The sequence below is a fragment of the Primulina tabacum genome, chromosome 5 (assembly GCF_025594145.1).
Source record: "Primulina tabacum isolate GXHZ01 chromosome 5, ASM2559414v2, whole genome shotgun sequence".
NCBI lineage: Eukaryota > Viridiplantae > Streptophyta > Magnoliopsida > Lamiales > Gesneriaceae > Primulina > Primulina tabacum.
Window position 1 is genome coordinate 1173774 of NC_134554.1, and position 24731 is coordinate 1198504.

General features: G+C 33.0%; 2 protein-coding genes across 8 annotated transcripts; one reads left to right on the forward strand and one right to left on the reverse strand.

The window, feature by feature from the left end:
• Positions 1-254: 254 nt before the first annotated feature.
• On the reverse strand, positions 255-10611 carry LOC142545257 (ATP-dependent DNA helicase Q-like 2). Of its 7 annotated transcripts, none has more exons than XM_075652325.1 (20): positions 10304-10592; positions 9336-9556; positions 8138-8284; positions 7851-8066; positions 6415-6472; positions 6177-6274; positions 5938-6060; positions 5349-5437; positions 5030-5066; positions 4922-4955; positions 4559-4611; positions 4409-4486; positions 4262-4327; positions 3635-3701; positions 3490-3543; positions 3101-3208; positions 1974-2038; positions 1509-1587; positions 665-882; positions 255-569 (listed from the first exon to the last, which is right to left on the reverse strand). In XM_075652325.1, the coding sequence occupies exons 1-20, from the start codon at positions 10368-10370 to the stop codon at positions 393-395; spliced, it is 2055 nt and encodes a 684-aa protein (XP_075508440.1). In that variant the 5' UTR covers positions 10371-10592; the 3' UTR covers positions 255-392. The 7 variants fall into 7 exon arrangements, 6 of the variants coding, with proteins under 6 accessions (XP_075508440.1, XP_075508441.1, XP_075508439.1 ...); XM_075652326.1 differs by having other exon boundaries at positions 6177-6281; positions 6368-6472; positions 9336-9527; positions 10304-10590; XM_075652324.1 differs by having other exon boundaries at positions 6177-6281; positions 6368-6472; positions 10304-10588.
• An 8320-nt stretch (positions 10612-18931) lies between these two features.
• On the forward strand, positions 18932-20414 carry LOC142545259 (F-box/kelch-repeat protein SKIP25-like). Its single transcript, XM_075652330.1, has one exon. The coding sequence runs from the start codon at positions 19007-19009 to the stop codon at positions 20216-20218; it is 1212 nt and encodes a 403-aa protein (XP_075508445.1). The 5' UTR covers positions 18932-19006; the 3' UTR covers positions 20219-20414.
• The last annotated feature ends 4317 nt before the right edge of the window (positions 20415-24731 follow it).

Consider the following 24731-nt stretch of genomic DNA (forward strand, 5'->3'; position numbering starts at 1 on the left):
GATACAGCATCCACATTTGATTTATTGACATTTGACAATTATTTCTATTTAATCCTAAAAATATTCGATAATTTAATATTATCTGTTAATTATTTTCAAAACATCCAAACGATACAATATCCAGATATCATAACCGTTACTTACCAAAAACTACCACATTCTGAAATGAAAGCCGCATGCTCCCAATTATGAGTTGATTTTACTCGAATAATTTTGCTGCTTATTTGTGAATACTAGTAATTTAACGTCTTAACTTAATCAAAACAATGTAAGTTTAGCAAAATAACGTTCCTAAATAAATCTTAGTTGTCCAAAAAGAGGTTTGAATTCATTTTACAACCGGGATTTAAAGTAAGTCCTAAAATGGGCTTGGCCTTAAAATGAGCCTAGTTTCATACTTCATCTTCACTGCTCTCTACAACAATAAAAGGTTTCTTTGTCTTCAACTTCTTACCAGGTCTGCCTGTTGATTCATCATCCAACCGCTGGTTGGATTCATACTTCTTAATTTCTTCAATAATTCTTCTCCCGTATTTCTCGGTTTTCAACTTCCCGATAATCGACTCCATCTGCAAAAATAAATGGAACCAACAACAGCTTTAGGACAATCCATTTTCTCAGAAAATCAGAATGACATCTTTTGATCATGCATTTGGAATCAAACCTCTTCTGTAGATTTTGGTTTCTTGGCGCTCAGTTTGTCTATTTGCTGAGTGGATAAAACTGAATGAGGAAAGATTCCTCCTTCAGTTGACGCGAGTTCTTTCCTTAGATCATCGAGCTTAACTTCCAGTCCATGAGATTTCCCCCGCTTTGAAGTTTTTGAATTTGGTAAGCTATTTCTCTGTCCGCTATAAACTTCTAGTTTCACTATCTTCTTTCCTGAAAGTGGAAGGATAAATGTCGTAGATCACAACACTACACAATCTCACAGACAGCATTATCTCCATAATAGTATAGCACCTGGCTTTTAGGCTAGATGTTTTTGCATCCTCTGCAGTGTATCACGTTCTAAATTTAACATAATATTCACAATCTTGAAGTATGTCTGCATGAATCATTAGCGGACAGACCTGGCAAAATACGAATCTAATTTTATATGTAGTTTTTCTAAACATCTAGGTTTCGTCCACCTACACAGTAAATTGACCTGTCACCCCCTCATAAATCTTGTATCTGCAACAAAATAGTACATAAATATATGAAAATAGTGACATTCAGCAGCCGGCTAGGATTTTTAACTCGTGTTAAAAGAATCATCGGAGATGAAATATTATTACTTTCTGGGAAAAAAAGAGTTTTACTTCTTCAGTAGAGTTTGAATGGGAAAAGGTTGCCCAGTTAACAAAATTTTTTGTATATGAATATAGTGGCAACAAAGAACTGAAGCCGATGATGCATATACTACCTTCATAACTAAACAAAATGATCAAGTATCACATTCTGCAAATAATATTAGCATATTGACTCTGTATGTACTGTTATTATTGAGAATGGAGCACCGTTACCATGCAAGACTTGCTTTGCAAATGGCCCTACGGTCACATAAGCATTTGTGGTATAAGCAGTATGCTGAAATTCTTCTTTCTGCATGAGAAAAGGAGACAACAATCCCACAATAAAAAGTTGAGAAGAAGGCTCTAGATAGAATTATCTATTTTAGCTTCTAACAAACCAGCAGCAACCACTTTCAAGTTTGCCAGGTAAGTATTATCTTCCGTGATTAACAGTGGACGTAAAATTGGCTTTTGTGTCGTAGTTGTTTGACCTGTTTTTATTTTTTATGTTCTTAATTAAGCAATTATTTACGTGTAGTTTGGCAGCCAAATATCACAATATAGAACAGATGCCGACCATCCAGTGCTTTTTAACGTAGTGACAAGATGTAGTGAAAGCCAAGTTTCAGACGAAAAAGAAGATGTGAAGAAACAATGGAAGGTAGCTTATATAGTAAAGAATACTGGAAGTCTTACCAAAACCCTATCCACTATGAGCTGAATTACAAGCTGTTCCAATTCCTCCTTTTTCAGCTCAGGATCTGCGTAAAGACCAAAATAATGCATATCATGCAGAACTCAAGCATTGACGCTAAGCAGCACGTAATTAAAAATGATGAAATTCAAACTCTTAGCAACACTATTAACAAAACCTTTTTTGCCAAACATCTTAACTTTTTTCTTGACAATGTTATTCTTTGTTGGTCGAAGGCAGGGTAAAGTAAATGTCACTCGGTATCTTGGGACAGAACTATTAACAATGCACCTTACAAAGCATATTACTCTAAGGTTGCATTTCGATCGAAGGATTTGGATTTGAAGAACTCTTTGAGTGGAGAATTTGAAATGATTTCGTATTTAAGATAAATTTGAAATTCACGGCAATAACTGAAAAAATAACTATTTGCGATTTGAAATTCATTGTCAAGTGGTTTTGCCTAAACAAACCAAATGATTTGATTTGTGGATTTGAAATCCCTATCTTCAAATAATCAATTCAAATACAACCTAAGTTCTTAATTAGCATAGCTAAAATCTACAAGCTTTGATGGGAATTAAAGGAAAGGGTCTATAAGTCAGTTCATGCATAAGAAATTTCTAAAGATAGTGACGTAAAAAAGAAGTTAAGGACAAACACAACAGAGTAATTCCATGGACGTGGCTTCCTTCTTGTGTAATTATGAGGTTTAATTAGAAATTTAAGATTATATTGATACGATTTCTAGTCCCTATTCAAGGTTTCTCTTAGTTCCCTTCAGGAGACCTAGACTAACAAAAATCTATAAAAGAATTGTGAGGATTTATGGAACCCCGTCACGACTGCAGTTTAGTTTATGATAAATAAAGTGCAAAGAATGTAGGATTTTAAAGTTACATCGATAAAATTCCAACTTATAGTGACCATCATTTCAAATTATTTCCTTAAAAAGTTTGTGATAAAGAATCTATAGATATGGATTGTATAGATAACCAAGTGTTAAAAATGCTAGAAAATCGCATTGTCAAATCAGTTCGTAATTTGTCAGGGGTAAGGGAATCATCTTATCTCCACTTGAGACCATACAGATAACATTATATATCAAGCTACCAGCCGTAGAACTAACTTGAATTCTTATTTTTGATCTTCATCTTGTCAACCAATTGCAGCATTGTCAGTCTCTGGTCATTCTCTTGCGTTTCTTGCAATAATGATACCATATGTTTTGTGTGACCTGATATCACATCAACTGTAAGACTACATTTGCTTCCTACTTATGCAAATAATAGAGTATTGTTCTGCTACACCGAAGAAGAATTAAGTTAAATGAGCAGGGATGCGTAAAGGTAACACTAGATGACCACCAAGAATTTCGTTCATTACGCCATAGAAGTCTTGGTTACTCTTTGAAGTGGGTTAGTTCTTAGTTATGAATAAGCTTTGTTCATAAGAACTTAACCTATTAAATAAAATCATAAGAAATTTGATTCAGAAAACCAATTCAGTGTATTATACCAGAGACATCCAATTCCTTAATTTCTGTATTAGAAACACAGTTATCACACATCCCTGAGATAGAACAAAAATAAAGGTCAGTTTGTTAAAGAAAGCAGAAAAAGTAAAATATTTATCTTAAAGAGTGGCCAGCATGAAGTCGTACCATTACAGTCTCGTAGAGGCTCGGCAAAATGTCTGAAGAAAGCACCCCGACGACACTGCCTTTTAGACTACATGATAAGAATGAAAGCTGAGGCGAAAACTAATAACTTGTCAACAGTAGACAAGTTATTGTAATGAAAAATCACAATGAATTGAACCCTGATTTCATTTGTCCATGCAAAATTATATATTTTTATTTGATTAGAACTCAAATGTCTAATTAGTGAAGTTATTCACTTAGTAGAAGAAAAAAATTCACATTCACTTCAGGTTGGGTTCCGTAGTTCATGCAAAATCATTCTTTTCGGCTTCAAATTTCTAAATCAATCAAGTTATTCACTAAGTATATTCACATTTTAGATTCATTTTTGCTTCAGGTATAGATATTCACGGATGCAACAGATAATAGGAGATGAAAACAGAAGAAGGTAGCAATTCAACAATGTTTATCCACGGATGAAAATTATTCCCGCAGATCAATACAAGAATACAGATAAATGATTGAGATAAAAATCTCAGTACCAAAGTTTTTAAACAACTATTCTCTAAACGCACGTTTTATTCATCCAAAAGAATTTTAATAGGGAAAGGGAAGAATATGGTTTATTGAGAATAAAACAACCATTACCAGACAATACTTTACAATGTCGTAGAGATTTGGCAACCCAGAATTTTCATAGAAGACCATTGAACTCTGCAGAAAAGAATGGACTCAAGATTCACGATATTGATTTAGCTGTAAAATTAACGTAATAATCGGTTAAAAGAAAACAACCTGCCTAGACACATCAGCAGGTCTAAAGTACAGCAAACATTCAGAAGGAAGCCCATCTCTTCCGGCTCGCCCACTCTCCTGCAATCGAAGAAATTATAAAAACTATAATGAAAAAAATCATTTAGTTTCAAGCCTCAAGAGAACACCAACCTGATAATATGTCTCCATTGATTTGCTTAAGCTGTGATGAATGACAAATCTGACTGTAACCAGGCATTATGATTGCAAATGGTCAAAACAAAAAACACTCCATAATAAAAATATAAAAAGCTAAATACTATCTGATACGAACTGAGACAGTGTTATAGTCAGTTACAGATTGCAAAGATTATGACAACTGTTGGACCTCTATGCCAGTCAGATTTATTTTAGTTGATAAACAACAAACCATTTTATGTACCTAATAAATAACTTATTTCCATAAATATGAATTATCACAGATATCAGACGATTTCTGAATAGAGGTTCAAATGAGTATTGAAAAGAACTAGAAAGTAACTAAGAGTTCCTGACCATCTGGTTTATTGATTCCCATTCCAAATGCCACCTGCAAGAAACAATCTCCGATGATTATTTGACCTTATAATACCGGAATAATATAAAAAAAACTCCTTTACATACCGTACCAACAATGACTTGTAACTTGGCATTGCTCCACCTATGACACCAAACCATGTGATAAGCCCATTTCAGCAAAGACATATTATCATGGCAACACCAGCCTTTCGAAAAATTGGAAAGCAAGCAATTTCAAAGATACTGAAACCTAAATGAACTATTCAAGCCAAATTAAAATCACATAATATTAGTAGTCTTTAGATTAGAGTATCGGCACAATGTCTTTCTGCTCGCTTCAGTTTAATATTCTTGCAGACATAATTAAACAGGCAGAATTTGTCAGAATTCCATTGATATGAGCAATTAATTGGCAAACTTGTACCTCATATGAACTTTTTCACGAGCATGCACGTCCATATCTGCATGATAAAAATCAGCTGAAATCCCCCTATCCTGCAATTCTTTTGCAACCTACATTTGTGGCATTCAATGGCAAATTTCTAACTTAAAAAAATTTCAGGGTCATCCAACTACGCCAACCCACGGAACATAATTAGCAATAAACGTAATATATTTATTTTTCACTTTTGAGTCTTGACTGGGCATCAGCCATTAGGGAACAACTTGAGCAACATGACCATTCAAATATGTGCTACAAATTTCAGACTACACAATTTTCACATCCATAATTTTACCTACCATTAGTTATCTTCTAAGTCTTGATTGGGCGTCAGATATAGGCAACATCTTGAGCAACATGGCCATTCATGTATGTCCTAGAACTTTCAGACTACACATTTTACACATCCATAATTATACCTGCTATCAGTTATCTTCTTATCACGGCCCCAGCCAAAATGTTAATACCCCCTTCCCCAAATCCCCTCTTTCACAGCATCACTTTCACATAGACACGCTCCATTATTTGATGAACATTGATGATTAAGTCAAGCAGGGAAAGAGAACTGCACCTGTTCACACTCTTTTCTGGAAAAGCAATACACTATTCCAGATTCATTAGTTGGATATGACGTTTGTATGTATTCAGCTATATCATCAATGACTGTCTTTCCAACTGACGATTTTTCTCGTACCTGCAAAGTACATCACAAGTTTCAAAGCATGAACAAGCAGCGGAAAGTACCGAATTTTAAAATACAAACTAATAAAGTTCATAATATCTTGGACGAGAAACTAATGAAAGTAATACCAAATAAAAGAGATTGGGCCTGTTCACAGAGCTAACAAATTTAATGCTTTTCGAAATATGTAGCATGTTCATTAGATCTTCTTGTACTTTCTTTGTAGCTGTTGCCTAGAAACAAATATGAGTTAAATCCTGTAGAACTAAAGTTTGAGTCTGCTGGTGAAGGAAATGTATCATCAAGTAGCATGACATACCGTTAAAGCAACAATAGGAACATCAGGAAACTGAGTCTTTAATATACCAAGATTCCTGTAGTCGGGACGAAAATCATGGCCCCACTGACTACAACAATGTGCCTCCTGCAAAGCATTTGAAGAAATAAAAGCATAATTTAAATGGTTAACTTATTTTGTAGCAATTGGAACCGCTGAAAAGTGAATATGTGTTGACAGGAAAAGGAAGAGAATTCAACATAATTGTTTAAGCTGAAGGTATGGTTGATTCGTCCCCCAAAACGCTCTTGTACATATTGCTATTCACGGGAAACAAAAAAAGAGATAGGATAGCTTCAGACATCACTCGCATAAATGACTAGCCTGTGAAAGTAAACGTTCAATATCAAATAAGGACCACATGCATTACAGGAACTGGCGGCTCATCAAGTTTGATCTATGATATCAATCGAGCTCAGGCCAAGCTCGGTTGGACATCATAAATAATCTTTCGGCTTTATAAAATTAGTCATCAAAACATGTATTTTATATATTAATTAAGGATAAAGAAGATTGTGAATAATATTGAAATTTTTTTAAAATACTAAAAATTTATAGCTCGTGCTTGAGACTAACACAACAATAAACAAATTCGACTCAATTTAGTACTGCAGTGCTGCAAGGGAGTTATTCGCAGAAGTTGCCACTCGCTTGCATCCAAATTACAAACTGCCCTCTTTCATTGATACCGGCCTCTCATTCAATTTGTTGACATGGCCCACTCTACAAGTCTAAGCCCAGCTTATCCGATAGCTACACGAGGACGATAACATCTACAAGTACGCAAAGTATGTTTCTGATTCTCCAGAAACTCTTTAGCATGGTCAAATAGTCCAAGAGCGTAAACAAATTTAACAAGTAGATACGCCCGAAAATTATTTGCACTTTCCCTCCATAATTGTTATGGAATGATCACTAGAAGCACAGAATTCAGCAATTTTTAATCTAAAAAGCCCATGTAGCTATATGCAAGTCTTAAGACAAGGGAAACGAATATTTACCTAGGAAGTAAATGTCAATAAATTAATTGGCCTTGACTCTTTCAAATTCTTTTCCCTTTGATGAGGCATATAGTTTGGTCAATCTGTGACCACATCCTAGCAATTTCATGGATGGACCAACATCACTCCACCCATGGAAAGTGCCTGGTCTGATTATCTAACTCTCAAGACTTTATTTCCACTTTATAGCAAAATAATAACTTAACACTGATAAGGATTTATGACACATTTCAATTTAAAAGGAAACATGAAACTACGTGAATCTAATCTTTTGGTTTGGTATGGAGTTTATTTTACATATGAAACAAGTTTCCACCTCCAGGAGCTCAAAAGAAACAAAACCTGATGATATGAACGTGCAACCAAAATTTACAAGATTATTCAAAGACTTCACTGCAAAGGAAGGAGATTGTATTTCGGTATGTGTGCCATATAGAGTTTAGAGAATTGTGTCACATTCTTACATCAATGGAAATTAGAGAGAGGCGACCAGCATGATGGCACTTTTCCAACTTGGACATAAATCTCTTGCTTTTTGATATCTTTTCCGGTGTGACATATAATATCTTGAGCTCTCCTTCCCCCTTTTCAAGAGCTTTGTATATGAACTTCTCGTCATCCTTGTTTGTTGTTGATGTCAACATAAAAGCTTGTAAGCCTAAAGCAGCCAGGCCCATAACCTGGAAAAAGGGAAAAAACATAGATTGAGTTTGCATGTGGCAAAAGTAGCCTGAACTGATGAGCCTCCTACCTGATCTTGAATAAGAGACAGCAAAGGACTGACTACAAGAGCCACACCCTTTCTAAGGATTGCTGGAAGTTGGTAGCACAGACTCTTGCCACCACCAGCTGCCATGATAACTAAAGCATCTCTCCCAGACATGACTGCGTTGATAATCTGTTCATAAAAACTGATTAGCTGTGATTGGATCACGTCATCAAAGCATGGAATTATAATTATGAACGCGTGGGGAAAAAATCATAAACAATAATCCACCTATTCAAATAGACCAAACTGGAGCCAAAGGTGTTTCAATTATAGGAAAAAAAAGAGCTTAACAAGAGATGCATTGAAACAGGGAAAGTTGCAGATTTATGTAGTTTGCTTACAAGATAAGATAAGTTATGTTACCTACATTCAAAGATTTTAAAAAATTACTCAAGCACTGTGACCAACAAAAAGAATACCAAAAGCATTAACTTTGAAATAAATCCAAGGGAATCTCTTTAGTTGATATAAATGAACAGGCAGGTAATCCAGCTAGCTCCTAGTAAAATTTGAGTTTGGAAATGTTCAGATAAGTTCTTTGCCCTCTATCTCATTAGTAGTTTTGGCAATGCATAAGACGGATTTTGGCATATAGCTTTGCTTCTGCGATGACCTAGAAACTGCCTCAAAATTCTCGTGTATGCAGAGCAGAATAAAGTCAGAGAATATATATGTGTAAGATGCACTTGGAAACAACAGCAAATAACTATTGTAATGAATATGATCAAGTTTATCAGAGGCCATACATTAGAAGAGCACGTGTTGATCTATTACACCATAGCTCAAGCAAGTGGAAAAATGGATAGAGCAACCATCTGTTCTAATTTTTGTTTCCATTTTAACAAATATCAGCTGGGCTCAGAATAGTATACAGGAAATGTGGTAGAGCAACCAACCAAGCTCATATGACAACATGATGAGAAATTTTCTCAAGACTCGCGAGCTACGTAGCATACATAATATTCTTGGCTTCTTTTAGCATTTATTTCACAGGAAATAAAACAAAAGCATCAATTAGAATACTCATAAATTCACAACAGTACTTTCATAAAACTATAAATGACAATGCAGAGACGAGTTGGTGGTTGCCAATTAAGCAATAGGAGTTTCCCTAAAGAGTTTCTTGAAGCTTATAGCTTAAGATACAATAATTTTTCAGAACATCAAGAACAACACAAACCTCTCGCTGATTTGCACGATAAGAAGATATGCCAAATACATTAAACCTAACATCATCAGCTTGGTGATCCCATTCAAATGGTCCAGACCAATTCTCAACAGAAACAGTAGTTTCATCACCACCGTGACTTGTAGATGATTCACTTTGTTCCAAAAGGGCTTTAAGCTCAGTCTGTCTCTCATGCAGCATTTCCTGTTGATTGAGCAATACCTTTATTTGCTCTGGAGAAGACAGCAATAGCTCATAAATAAAACTTACAAACTATTAGTTAATATTCAACCAATGATATTCTATCAAACTATGAACACTTAAAAATAACTACGCGGATAAAGTATTCAAAATATCACTGGCGTAATACCTACAAGAATGACCAGGACAGTTCCAAAGCCATCTCCTCATAATTGGGGGAGGGGCCAAAACACGCCAGGGCCATGTAATGAGTTTGGAGTGGAAATATGGATTGTCAATTACAAATGAATTTTCAAAAAAAGATTCTCTCGCCATGCTGTTGCGTTCTGTCGAAGCAAACGCACATGACATAGAAAAGCGATAAATTTCACCATAAACCATTTGAAATGTGTGTTCAAATCATTCCACGAGCAGCGACAACTGGGAGTACAAGCGAAAAGATTCCACCGTGGTCGCGATAGTTCAAGCTCAGGCAAAGTCTTAAACAAGGAAGGTCTCAACACTGAACAGGAAGAGGGATAGGTTAATTCAGGACATAGATGTTCCAGCTTTTAGCATATAACTCGCGCAACACATGTGCATATTAACCAAGATACAAACACACTTTATGCATTCGATACTCAATAACTTATCATTATTAGGAAAAGAACACTCCTTTTCGTTTTACACTATGAATCATATAGATATTTCTTCATCTTTAGAAAATAAAAAAGGATCAGCAGAGGCATAGCCCAATTTAAAAGCAAAGCAAAAAAAATTCAAAATATCAAAAATCAAACCTTCAACATCCTGAAGCTCCATTTCAATGCCGAGAAGCTCCGTCAGAATTTCTTCTGTTCCGCCCATTTTCCTTTGTTCGTCTTCCGTAATTATTAACTTGGTAAAATTCAGTTTAAGAGAAAATGTAACACGAAGTACCGAAGATTGTCAAACTTCTGGCGTTGTCTACTTTAATCTCCCTTACCACGATGATTCAGATTTCAGACTGCAAAGATGAGACTGCTCACTCCGACGGTGCAGGAACAACGTGTGGGCGACAATTGATAGGCCCGTGAATCAATTAAGCAGGCCTCTACTTTGGGTTTGTGTCAAGCCTACAACTCCACAACCAAGCCGGCCCATTAGGGTATCTGATGGACAAGTAAATGTAACCTATATTTCGGAAAAAAACAAAGATAATTTTTAACAAATGATATCTGAATAAAACAAGGACAAATTATTCATAAATAATAATAATAAATAAATAAAAAGAAATCACCCCATCTCTCCCCCCAAGACAATCATCTAAGGTATAATTTGGTATACTGGATAAGAGAGTGATTGATAAATAATCCTCATTGTCCCACGTTTGGTACCTTTTAAGAAAGTTCATAATCGTTTGGTACCTTTTTAGAAAGATCATGGGCCCGTGATAAATAATTTTTTGCAAGGATAAAATATCTTTTTTATGAGATATGTAATGTTAATTTAATGATAAAAAAAAAATACCACAAATGACTTGATTTTCCTCAATATATAAAAATCATAAACCCTATATATGATCAAGTTCTAAATTAGTATCACTAGATGATAAATATATAAATGATTTTTATAAATCTTTGCTACTAGGTAGAAATTAAAATCAAATAAATATTTTTATTTATTTTTATATTTTAAATAATACGATAGTTATATAAATGAACTCGAGATAATTACATAAATGATTTTTATAAATCTCAATAAAAATATTAATATTATTCGATTAACATTAAAAATTGATATTTGCCTTGACTCACAAAATCAAGGACTCAATTATCATATTATATAATATATAAAATTAGGTAAAAATAGATCAATCATGCAAGCACCGTAGGTGCATGAAAATATAAGAAATACGAACTCAAGCAACAATTTTAAAATTATAAAATTTATGATAAGGTTGATTTTATAATTGCAATCTAATATATAAATTTAATCACTCTTATTAAATCATACCAAACATTAAATATAATATCATACATTTTATTTATCATTAACTTATCCTTATATTATATATCACGTGTTTATTCTATCATGTATACCAAACTATGCATAAATTCATAAATTTAATCATTTCATTCCACGCATGACAAATTGTCATTACAAATGAATATGTACTTTTGGCTTTTCTTTTCCTTTTTCTTCTTCTTTTTTTTTCATTTTCGTCAAAAAAAAAAAAAAACATTTTACTTCAGCAAGCCTAAAACCTCCCCATCTCACTTGGTAAAGAAGCGTTCAAGCAACAGTATATTGATTATTAAAGAGGATAAATATCGGAATTTTTTCCTTTTCCTAAAATATCATTAAAACTTTGTATATAAAGTTGTCAAAAGTCTTCACAAACTTTACAACTCACAGTGTGATGGAGAGGTTCCTCAAGTAGTAGATCCCCACTGATCCCACCACGACGAAACGAATAAAAATTTAAATATTTTATATATATAATAATTTTTTTGATGCAAAAGTGAAAAATGACTTAATGGAAAGATGAAGGCAACATGCCCATGTTTTATTTATTTCGAAAAGGTATCGGGTGTCCTTTTTTCGTAGACCTCATTCAAAGTTCCCAACATTAATTGCCTTACCATTTATTATTATTTTATAATTTAAATAATTTCCTCTCTCTTTAATTTGTGTGTTGGAAACCGAACACCTGGTTGGCATTCTTTAATTGATTTAATTCATGTATGTTTTGATCCACTCGTACGTCCATTGCATCTGCCCCGCGTGACAATTTTAATTCCCGTTTTACATAAATAGTTTGCGTTCTAGGTTTATACATACCAACGCATAGCTTACAAGTATATACACATACTCACACACAAAATCTACGTAAGACCGTCTTACAAGTGATTTTAAATTTGACCCGATCCATAAAAAAATATTATTTGAAAATTATTGTTTTATATGTAAAGTATATTTTTCGCTACAAAAATATCATTTTTTTATTAGTTGTGTTATAAAAAATATTGTGTATATAAGTTGATTTGAGTGAAAATTATTATTTTTTATATCAAAAACATATGCGTAATATACGTATATTTGAGTAAAAAATATTTTATTTTAAAAATATATTTTTTTTACTATACATGAGACATACTCATGTGTGTGTGGGTCAGGATATATGTTGGGATACTTTTTTTTTCTCCAAAATTTTCCAACATGTAATATGTCACTAATTCACATATTAATGCACAAAATTTATCTACAAATTTTTTTTTCTCACTGTTTCCAGTAGCCATATATTATACAAAATTTTAAATTATAAAGTGAAGAATTTAAGATCTCAATTCTTGTAATAAGAAGACAAAAAGGCGCGTTATGGGCGACATGTGAAGGCAAGTCCCCGAATCACAGAACACGACAAATGGAACTTTTCATCTTAACCTCTGTCGTATCATTCTTGGATTTTACGCTTAAAACCACAGTGACAGAGACAAATTGCGGTGAATAAATCAATCTTGCTAAAATAATATTTTGAATAGTCAATTCCCAAATTTCGCTAACTTAAAACCTAACTCAAAAGATATTTATTTTACAGTCTCTATAAAAAAATATTAGAAATTAAAGATATACCAAATTTATCTGGATTCCATTTATCGTTTGGATCATGGTACAACGTAACAAAATTCATAAAATTTGATATTTTGGGCGTTTTTGGTATGAAAATTATCATATATTCCCTGAAAATTACAAACTTGTCACAATTAACTAGTCTTTAAGCGTGGTTATAAATTCAAATTTAATAAAAACTAAATAAATTATTGAGTAAGTCTCTTGTGAGATGTTTTCACGAATCATTATCTGTGAGACAGGTCAACCCTACCGATATTCACAATAAAAAGTATTATTTTTCATGAATAATCCAAATAAGATATATATGTCTCACAAAATACGATCCGTGAGACCGTCTCACACAAGTTTTTACCTACCTTATTTGACATATATTTTAGGAAAACGAGGAAAGTTCCTAGTCACATAGGATTTATTTTATTAATAATATATATATATATATATATACCCACCCACACACACACACATGAGGAGAAACAGATGACGTTCGTCGTACGGGATTCAGCCAATTCGCGGAGTCTTGGATGCCTCTACGTTTAAATTTTAAAATCTCCAATATTAAATTAAAATTATCAATTATTGGAAATCCAATCTAATCAAAAGGCGAATATTGGAAGCAAGTGAGACATCTTGTTTTAGTAAATAACAATATATACTTTTTTAGAAAATATATTTATTTGGCCGGGAGACTTGTTTGTTCATTGTTATTAATAATCAATAATTAATTTCATGCGGAAATCACGCCTAAGCACGGAAACCAACTTGGAATTTGTGGACTACAATATGTTTGGTACAATCGTTTTCCTGAAACAATGGCTGGTACAATCTCATGATGTTGTTCATAATAATAAAAATATATGAGAGTTTTTTTTAATCTAAAATTCTTGAATTTTTTTTATTGATACAATAAATCACCGAGTATAATATATTTCGACAAAAAATTTTTGGGATTTGGAGACAAAGAATAAGTTGATTGATGGTGAAAATTCAATGAGAAGATGAATAAATAAGTGAGCCCGAAAAGAGGGGTACACTTGATTCCTTCCTCTTGTCTCTACCATTTATTCTTTATTTTTTGGTCTATATTGCTGTCTTGTTTTGGCACTTCAACTAATTTTAAAAATTATAGGTTTTGCGTAGGCCTGGTTCGGTACGGTGTGCCGATTTTTTTTAATAATACCGTACACCGTACCGAAATTTTTCGGTACCGAATAATGAATATATCGATATCGTACCGTCATGTCGGTATACCGAAATTTCGGTATGACATAAATTACATACCGTTCTTACCAAAAAAATTCGATATACCGTAATTTCGATACGAAATCAGTATAATACCGTCTATACCGAAATTTTTTAAAAAAATTGTTAATCTCATCACAATCACAACAAAATAATTTTATTATAATAATTTTTCGGTATTTCGGTTTATACCGAATTACCGAACATTTCAAAAACACATACCGATGCCGAAAATTTCGGTACAGTATAACCGAAATTTTCGGTGTCCCGTTAATATCGATATATGCGGTATATTTCGATATGGTATGCACGGTATATCGAAATTTCGTTATTTTTTCTCAGCCCTAGTTTTGCGTGAATGAAATAATTTAATTTAAATGAAAATTTGATTAAGAAAAGATTTGGAAAATAGATTTGAAATTCATTACAATTATTATTATATTGGCCTAAACTAATAAAAATGTGGAATTTAAATACATCTAAAATATATTCATCAAATCAATCAAATTAATTTAAAATTCTATCGCTTTGTCCACTTGCAAGGTTATGTTTTTCTTCTCTCGTTTCAAACATCTTCCGAGCTTCAACACTATGTAGATTTACCGCAGACCGTGAGACATCTTATATATTGACTGCACTTCTATAATTTCTTAGGAGATTTAGGTTATCAACGTGGGCCTTCCTCCATTAAAATTTTGAGATCCTCAGAAATTCATACGTTGGGGGCCAAATCTAATTATTTATAATTATTTCAAAATAAACAACTAATTACACTAAATATTAATCTAATCCATAACTCGAATTTTCGGGCTCTGACTTTTCAGTCGTTGATTTCGAATAGGGAAAAGGGCACGCTGTCCTTGTGAATTTAAATAAACAAATAATTAAAAAAAAGTGTTTATGTTTCTAAATAAAAGTCAATGCACATTTAAAAAATAAGGTGAAATTTTGAATAGCATAGGGGAAAACCAAAATCTGGGCAAGGGGGCGATGAATGGTGATGGGGATGTTTAATAAATGAGAAGATTTGACACCAAACTTGACTTTTCTTGCACACTGACGTAATCTAATTCATATTCAACTACAAAATCTATTTTGGCGTAAATTTTATATTAAAATAGTGCAATTTCTGCATCAAATACAACATTCATCTCCAACACATTTACTTTAAATCTTACACCAAAAAGAATATTCTCGATATATTCATTTTATCTCCAACTCATTTACTTCAAGTCTTTGTATTTGTATTTGAATTATGTGTTTCGAATTGTATTTGTATTTCGATTATCTTTTTCAATTTATTTATGAATTGTATTGTTATATTAAATTTTTTGCATTTGTATTAAAATTATATTAATTATAAATCATTAAATCAAATTAGTCATTAATTAATAATAATTAACATAAATAAATAAATATTTTAAAAATCAACAATTATTATTTTTAAATTTATATAATTAAATATCTAATTATTATAATAATAAAATAAATATTATATTATTATTTAAATAATATTTATAATTTTTAATACAAATTTTTATAATAAATACAAATAAAATAAAAAAGAAAAAAGAAGCAAACAGGGGAGTAGGGCTGCGCTATTTTGCCAAAATAGCGCAGCCCCCATTGGAAGAAGAAAGACCGCACCAAAATGGTGTAGCTTTGGAGATGCCCTAATGAAATTTCACGAGCTAAAACACCACAGAAAATATTGTGTATTTTGTGATATTATGGATAAGTCTATCAATCACTCTTTTTTTGGCTCCTTCGTAATTCTTATTGTATTGAATTCGTGGTTCGCTTCGAATCAAGTTATGCGTGATAGTTGTTCAAGAGCATTCTTAAATGGTTTAAAAAAGCCTACCCTGGTACTTTAACGAATACAAGATGTGATACTCTCCGTCCTACGTCTTAAAAATTAAAGATTTAAAATGTGTTTATAATAGACTTTTATAGCAACTTGAGTTAATCATTTTCGTAAAACGAGAACGAAAACAAAGTAATCCCTATGGGGACTCATTGTGAAGTCACGCAGGCGCGGACCCAGGCTCGGGACGTGACACAAGACCTCGAATTCTTGGCACGAGTTGTATTGTGTGATCTATTTGGTGTGCTCGCAACAAGAAGTTATTTGAGCATGTTGATAGGTAATCTTGCATTTGTGTGTTACTTGGACATGCGCAGAGTATTTTGCGCATAAATTTTGATTTATGAACAAAAAAAATATTCCAAATAAAAAGATTAATAGAAGGGCTCTAGCTTTGAATTCGGTTCATAAAGTTTACAACATGTGCATTAGCATAGGTAATGGTTATTACTCATTAATTTGAACTTATAAATGTTTCTATAAGCTCTATACGTAAAATTTTATATAATAATAATAATAATAATAATAATTTGTATATCATGCGCTTAAAGCATTATTTTATCGTATATTATTAAAATATATATTTAAAATTAACTTCAACTTGTGAGATCTAAGTCTTTTGAACTAAAGATCGGAAAATCCTTAACTCATCGTATCGAATTCAAATCAAACAAACTCGTCACGCTCATGAGCATATTCTTTAATCTCATAATTATAAAGTGGTGGAAGATATGAGAAGACAAGTACCCTCTCGCCTCTCTTCAATTTTTATTTATTTATGTGTATATTATCGCATCCGAACTAACCTCTTCCAAAATCAGTAGGGCAAAAACATAGAACCTGCATTGTAAAAAAAAAAAAGAAAAAGAAATATAATTTAGGGAATATAAATACAACCTTTAATTGTTCGTCTCCCCCACATCTTTTTTACATTTATTATTCTGTCATGACTGGCCACCCAACCTTTTTTGTCACCAAATTGATTGCAAAAGTCCAACTTCGACTTTCTTATTCAAACATACGAATAGTTAAAATTACGCGGTTGCCCCCGACTTGCTATTTTGTGATGTTCCACGTCGCCACGTGCTTCGGCTATCATCAAGTGCAGCACATAGTGATTATTATGGAGCAGTTTCCTTAACCTTTGCTTAAAAAAATTAATAATAAAAAATAAATAAATTTGTTTGAATTTTCTGACTTTTCCCCGAATTAGGCATGGGTTTTTAAGTTTTCGCTTGGCTGCATATTTATAAAATTAAATCAAATGAAAAAATAATATGTAAAAACAAAAAGAAAAAAAAGTAACTTTTTGGCTTTTCTTTTTCTAATGTAACTTCAAACTTGATTTGATTGTGGTTTGAGGCTTACGTGTAAATGCCGAAATATGATGTAATTGGGAAAATTAATTATATGCACACGTGTATAATTCGATTGTGTTATAATTGTTCTACTCAAATATTATCGACTGATATAAGTACTTCTTGAAAATGAATGTTTATTTCATTATTTGTTCACATAATAATTAAATTAAGTATAGCATCGTGTTATTATGTACAATTTAATCAATATTTCGGTCAAATAACTTGAAAAATATATTTTTTAAATTATAAAAGTCAATACAAGGGTGAGACCAAAAAATATTCAAAGACTCAAACAAGAACCCGAAGTTTGTGAAAGTGAGTATCCTTTTTTCTTTCTAGAAATAAATATAAAAAAATTAACCATAAGTCATGCAAGTAACTTATATTTTTAGTTAAATAGAATATTTCAATATATATATATATATATATATATATATATATATATATATATATATGCTGACACACTCACGTATAAATATTGGATTATCCTTTTTTGAAAATCTCAAAGGGGCGGAATAATAAATCACAGAAAAAGAAGGGTTAAAAGTGAGAATGACTGCTGGCTGCTAGTATCCAACTTTTGCCTTTTAACCTTGACCTAAAGTTATTATTATTGCCCACTTGTTTGTTGGCTTTCCCTTCCAAACAAACTTCCATATTATGCTTCTAGGTCCACACCCCCTTACCCCTAAGTTTTTGGCACAGACCGATAAACTTGGATTGCGTATCCCCTCATTGGAAAAAATAAATAAATATTATTTATATAATATGTATATAACCCAAAAATTTAAAAGCTCATATTTTAAATATTCATTTCCAATATCAACCTTTTACATAAACCTATTTTTAAGTTAAAAATACTCGGTCCTTACATTATATCTGAACCAAAATATAATGACTCGGAATTTTTCAATAATTTTTAATAAAGATACATTATACTTCACCAAACATTTTCTTGGACTTCATCCCAAGTAAAGCCTAACAAGCCAAGTATGCTGAGTAAAAGTTATTAACATTTTGAATTTAAATAATTTATTAAACATATTATATTAAAATATGCGAAAGAATATTACTTCAATTGCACCATAGACCAACCTTAGTTTCTCACCCTCCACGGCCCCATTTTAGAATATATCATATCATCTAAAGAATTTGGTAAATGTTATCTCTAGGAGTAATGTTATTGTCCACCACGGACACATATATTGAATGATAAATCACAGTTATTCACTCATGCAACATAACATATGATATATGTGTTGAATAATAAATCATAATCGCTCTTTCAAATTTATCGCATGAGTCAAGTGCTGTACAGTTAAAAAAACTACATAAATAACATGAAAAAAAAACCCACACAAACCACCCGACTTCCTCTTTAAAGCTACTCCAACTCAACTGGCCCTCTTCTCTCACCTCTGATGAGAACTCTATTATCTACCACAACTCTTGACTTTCCGACCACCACTTCCTTCACTTCCGCCGGCAGATCCACCGCCAAAAGGCCTAAACTCCACCTACCGACGGCGGCGAAGATAGAGCATCACAGCCAGCAGCAGGCTCTGCTGCCTGGTCTCCCCGATCACCTATCTCAACTCTGTCTTTCTCTTGTCCCACCTATTACTCTCTACTCCGTTTGCCATTCTTGGAGGCACCTCATCTACTCTCCAACCTTTCCTCCATTTCTTTCTCTCTACGCTCTCTTCGAATCAACAGAACCGCAACCGGGGGATTCAAATTCCCTACAGTTCTGCTCCTTTGATCCCATCTCGTGTGACTGGCAATACCTGCCTCTGCCTCCAACTGGATTGGATTTTCGCTTCCTCTTGCGACATCCTTCATTTATTTCACGCAAGCTTCCCATCCAATCAGTCTCCGTCTCCGGCAAACTCATCCTTCTAGCTGCCACTGCTGATCAACTCCAGCCTGCTTTATCCAAACCCCTAATATTCGATCCCTTCACGAAACAGTGGACACACGGTCCCTCACTTCGCAAGCCTCGTCGATGGTGCGCTGCCGGAGCATTACGAGCTGCCGTTTTTGTTGCTAGTGGGATCGGGTCCCACTACAACACAGACGTTGCGAGGTCTGTGGACAAGTGGTACCTCGATTATCAGTGTGAGAAACATGAATGGAGATGGGAAAAGATGAGGAATCTTAAAGATGGAAAGTTCAGTCGCGAGGCGATCGAGGCCGTTGGATGGAGAGGAAAATTATGCATGGTGAACGTAAAAGGAGACGCGGCCAAGGATGGTACAATATACGACGTTGAAAAGGATTCTTGGGAGGATATGCCGGAAGGGATGCTGGCCGGATGGCGGGGTCCGGCGGCGGCGATGGAGGAGGAGACGATATACTTGGTGGATGAATCAAAAGGATCATTGAAAAGGTACGATCAATTCAGGGACTCGTGGGCGGAGGTGTTGGAAAATGAAATGCTCGAAGGGGCTCAGCAAATCGCGGCGGCACGGGGGAAAGTGTGTGTGCTCCGTGCTGATGGCGGCGGAATCGTGGTGGTGGACGTGTCAGCTTCGCCGGCCATGCTATGGGTGGTGGATGCTCCGCCTGGTTTACAAGGTGTGGCGATTCATATCTTGCCTAGATCGAGCCATCAAGAAATTCAAACCAAGTAAAGAGTTTTTGTTCGTTATTTTATGCAGAAATCGGAGAAAATATATATTAATTTTGTTAATTTGGGTAAAGATAACCTTTTTCGTAAATTTTTTTTTGTTGTTTTCCTTTTCTTGGTCACTACAATTTTCAAATAATCAATTTATAGTTTGATAGAATGTAAACAAACACAAATAATGCAGGTTTGAATTTATTATATCACCGTTCTTGAATTTGGTCGATGTTTGCGAGGATAAATGCAAAATATTCCTCTATTTTTCTGTTTGATTCAGTAAAGATTTTGATTTGTGTTTTATCCGGTAAGTTCGTTTTTATAATCATTTTTTTTAAGCAGGGACAATATTTTTTAATTTTTTATCAATTTCGTAGCATTAATATATGTGCAACAAAAAAAAAATAGTTTTTAGTTTATATAATCGAATTTAAGTAAATTTATTATTATTCGAATGTGTGGATGGCCTTCCTTTGAAAAAAAATATCTGTGTTTTTTTTTTGTGCTCAATAAAAATATTGTGCATTTAATAATCCAGTAAATGTGTTGCATGTGGAAGAGGTCATTTAAAGGAGTTGGCTGGATCAGCTAAACGACAGAAGGCAACTTTTCAACTCGAATTAAAATTTAATACAATCGAATCCTTATCTTTCTGGAGTTGGATGATTTTATATGTCACCCAAATTCTTAACATGATGTTAAAAAAAATTAATTTTAGTCATCTTTGTCGATTAATAATTTTCTCCAGCTGCCTTTATTTTTTGTAATTGTAATATATAATTTTTCTCCAGTTACCTTTATTTTTTGTAATTGTAATATATTCTCGTATTAAAACTGCTGCCAAATTCCAACTCTTGTTTTATGATATTTATTTTTTTTAAAAAAAAAAATAACAAAATATTTGGCTTTTCAAAATAAAAATATTTGGGGCGCTGGGCACATGTAATATGCTTGGTCATCTGGAATAGACTATTATCAAGATAGAAATTTGATGGATTTTAAAAAGAGCAGGTCTCATATGATACGGTTTACGAATCTTTATCTGTGAGATGGGTCAACCCTACCGATATTCACAATAAAAAGTAATATCTTAACATAAAAAAGTTTTTTTTTCATGGATGACCTAAATAAGAAATTTGTCTCACAAAATACGACCTGTGAGACCGTCTCACACAAGTTTTTGTCGATTTTAAAATACTGATATTTATATAAGCATTATTTTTTTATATTGATTTTCAAATTATAATAACCAATAAAAATGGTCTTATTATGAGATATCATGTAGTTATAACAACAACATTAATAATAAAAAAAATTCATGATAAATTAATCAGTAATACAGAAATTCAAATTCAACAAAATTTGAGTAAGAGTAAACGACATCGAATAATACTAGAATGAGCTTCTCAATGAATGAAAATAATAAAATATATATATAAGTTTTTGTACAAGAAAATATTTATTTTTAGCACTTTTGTTTCTCAATACCGATTGACTATATATTATTGATCAAATTAGAATTATTTTTTGATATTAACAATAACGCCCCATTTAAATTATTCCAGTCTAACAAACCCTAGAACATATCTATATCAAGTTTGTGTATCCTGGATATAATTTGAATCTGATGTTTTACACCGGGTGAGGCATGCACAAAATCCTTTGTAATAAATATTAATAAATAAAATAAGATTGGCCACCTTTCTTTTTATTATTATGATATTATATCTAAAATAACAAAGGGAAATTATAATTATTTCACTTTTCATTTGAATACCACCAAATCTTCGTATTCTCAGCCACATTTAATTTACAAAATCCAATATCTTTGACGAAGCGCAATGTCGTTGCTAGTAAGATCTTATACCATCCCTATCTATATAAAGACCTTCCGCAAGGCTAACAAGCAAGATTGCCAACTTAAGACCACACTGCATAAGAGTCGTCGGAGTCATAAATATATATATTTAAAAAGAATGTGATATGGTGGGTAAAGACAATGTTCCGACTCTGCCATTCACCATTCCGCCCCATCGTTTCGGAGATCTAGGTAAATACGAGTTATTACAATCCGATCGTGTTCATGGCATCTCATCATTCGGTTTGTGTATATCGTTAGTGATGATATGTCATGAGCAACGATCAGTTTGTAAGAATTTTCACTCTGAAATCGATCTCTATTATGAAAATGGTGTAAAATTTTATATAATTACCAGAACTGGAATATTTTATGCTATTTGGGAAGAATTTTGTGCGACACCTAATTATTTTTGGGTTATGACAAAAGAACTACGTCTTTTAATTCATTTTTTGTGAAATTAATCCCCAAACCCAGATGAACTTGTGCTTAGGAATGACTGTTTTAAGTGTCTTTGCCCAGTCCACTCTTAATGGGTATTAATCTTAGTATGCTAATTTAGACATTACTTTTTTCAATCACATGGGGTGAGTTTTTTTCCCCAGTGACTTGGGATGAATCCAAACATCTCATGTACTGAGAGAGGTTTTGCCACTGCGTCAGATCACCAAACATTTTATTTCTGCTACCACGCATGATATCCGGTGCAACGGGGATCCCCATTATAAGAGAGAGCAGGTTCAAAACGGAGTCGTACTTGTTGTTCACGGGGCCTAAGGCGATAGGTGAAAAACGAGTCATTTGTTATAAATAACCGAAAAGTTCAGTTTACCAATAAAAAATAGTTATACAATATATATTATATATAAAAATATATATAATCTATGCCCTATATATATTTACCTCTTGAAACTTTTTTTATCCACGTTATCAAATTTCAATATGTTTGCTAGCACAAAATCCAACATCTCGAAGAATCAAAATAATGACACTGCCCTTTTTCCGTTCATTCACCTTCAACGAAGTGCCCTGTCTTCGGCTTCCTCCGATCCCAGGAAAGGTCGGAAGCTCTGTCTCAGCTTAAGACCGTCATGAAGATGCAACTTTTCTCCGGTACCCAGTCCGAAATTGAATAATTCTTGAAATATCTATTGGAGGCCGCAACTGCATTAGAGGAAATGGTGATTACGCCAAAGGAGGGCTGTGTTTTTTATGGAGAGTAGATATCAAACCAACTCAAAAAATTTCCTCGAGCTTCACCCGCGGCTGAAATCTTTAATCCAGATGAATAGTTGGTTCCGTAAGTAGTTTCAATCTATGAAGCATCGCTGGGAAATCCATACTGTTGTGGATGTTCAAGTGAAGCTTTAATCACTTTATATATTACTTTAATTCGTATGAAACATCAAGATCCCATGAATGCATTAAGGTCTCACATCAAATGGGCAGTACTAGATGGGGAGTTCTGCATATTCATATCAAGATGTTATAATTTGTGATCATTATCAGAATTACAGAATATAAGTTTCTTTTTCATATAAGTGCCGTTCATTATTGCAATTTTGGTGCTATATATGAACTGGCGATACTAGAGTTTGCAACAGATGAACTTCTCCTGCTGCTTGATTTTTATTAGAAATAATGAGGTCGACAGTACAAGAGAAGAATGGAATGAATTTTCTGCTGAATACATGTAGAATGTGTTTGTTTCATTTATAATTTTATGAACAATATAAATTTTTTTATTTTGTACTAAGAAAATTTTAACAAAATTATTATACTTTGCCACCAAAAACCTGGAATTTAGTGGTTATGATAGTAAAGCCTCAATTTGTGGCATAGCTATATATATATATATATATATCTTAACACAGTCCACAAAAGCAAATTACCAAAGGTTTTTCTTTTTGTGCCCACCTGTTTATCTCGTTAATTCTCAGCATTTTTCATACTTATCATAAATTGATTTTCAAATATAAGATACCATTCCTTTTTACTGCAAATTTAATCTAGAACTTTCTTTAAAAAATATTAACATCTGATTTCTTTGGGATTTTATTTTAAATTACTTTATTTATATTTCATAATCGTAATCGTGACCGAGATAGGGCAAATCCAAAACCCTAGCAAACAATTTCTCTACTTACAGTGCAGTATCTACCTTTAGCGATTTCAGATATATATGAAATATGTAATTTATGATGTAGAAGATATCAAAGGAGATTGTGTTGACCAGACATATCTCTAAAAACAAATGCTTCTTCAAAGTGAAAGAAAGCTTCATATTTTCACTTTTCACACTCAATTTATCGATGCTGGACATATGAATTCTGCAAGATGCACGAATTAATTCGCGGTGTTTTAAAAATATATTTTGCGTGTATTAACTTCTGTTAAAAACCTTAAGTTGTCAGGAGATACAAATCCAAGTCTAAAACACATTGATTTACACGATTTTTGGGGGAAAATTGTTCATGTAATGAAGGATTATTCTTACCTATTCTCTTCTAGGCTCTGAGGCATATCTCATATAAATTAAAATTGAAGTAAAAAAAATACGAATGAATTAGCCAAATACATAAGAGAAATAACATGCGTAGGTTGAATATTTTATTAATTCTCTTATGTATTCAACCTACAAATCGAAATCAGACTATTCATCCCA

Bases quoted from the DNA above. Each gene is read 5' to 3' on its own strand.
- LOC142545257 (XM_075652324.1), bottom strand. From the start codon at position 10,370: ATGGGCGGAACAGAAGAAATTCTGACGGAGCTTCTCGGCATTGAAATG. The intron at 6,061-6,176 runs GTATTACTTTCA...TGTACTTTGCAG, and splicing joins GGCCCAATCTCTTTTATTTG to GTACGAGAAAAATCGTCAGT. The intron at 4,612-4,921 runs GTCAGGAACTCT...GCCTGGTTACAG, and splicing joins GGGAATCAATAAACCAGATG to TCAGATTTGTCATTCATCAC.
- LOC142545259 (XM_075652330.1), top strand. From the start codon at position 19,007: ATGAGAACTCTATTATCTACCACAACTCTTGACTTTCCGACCACCACT.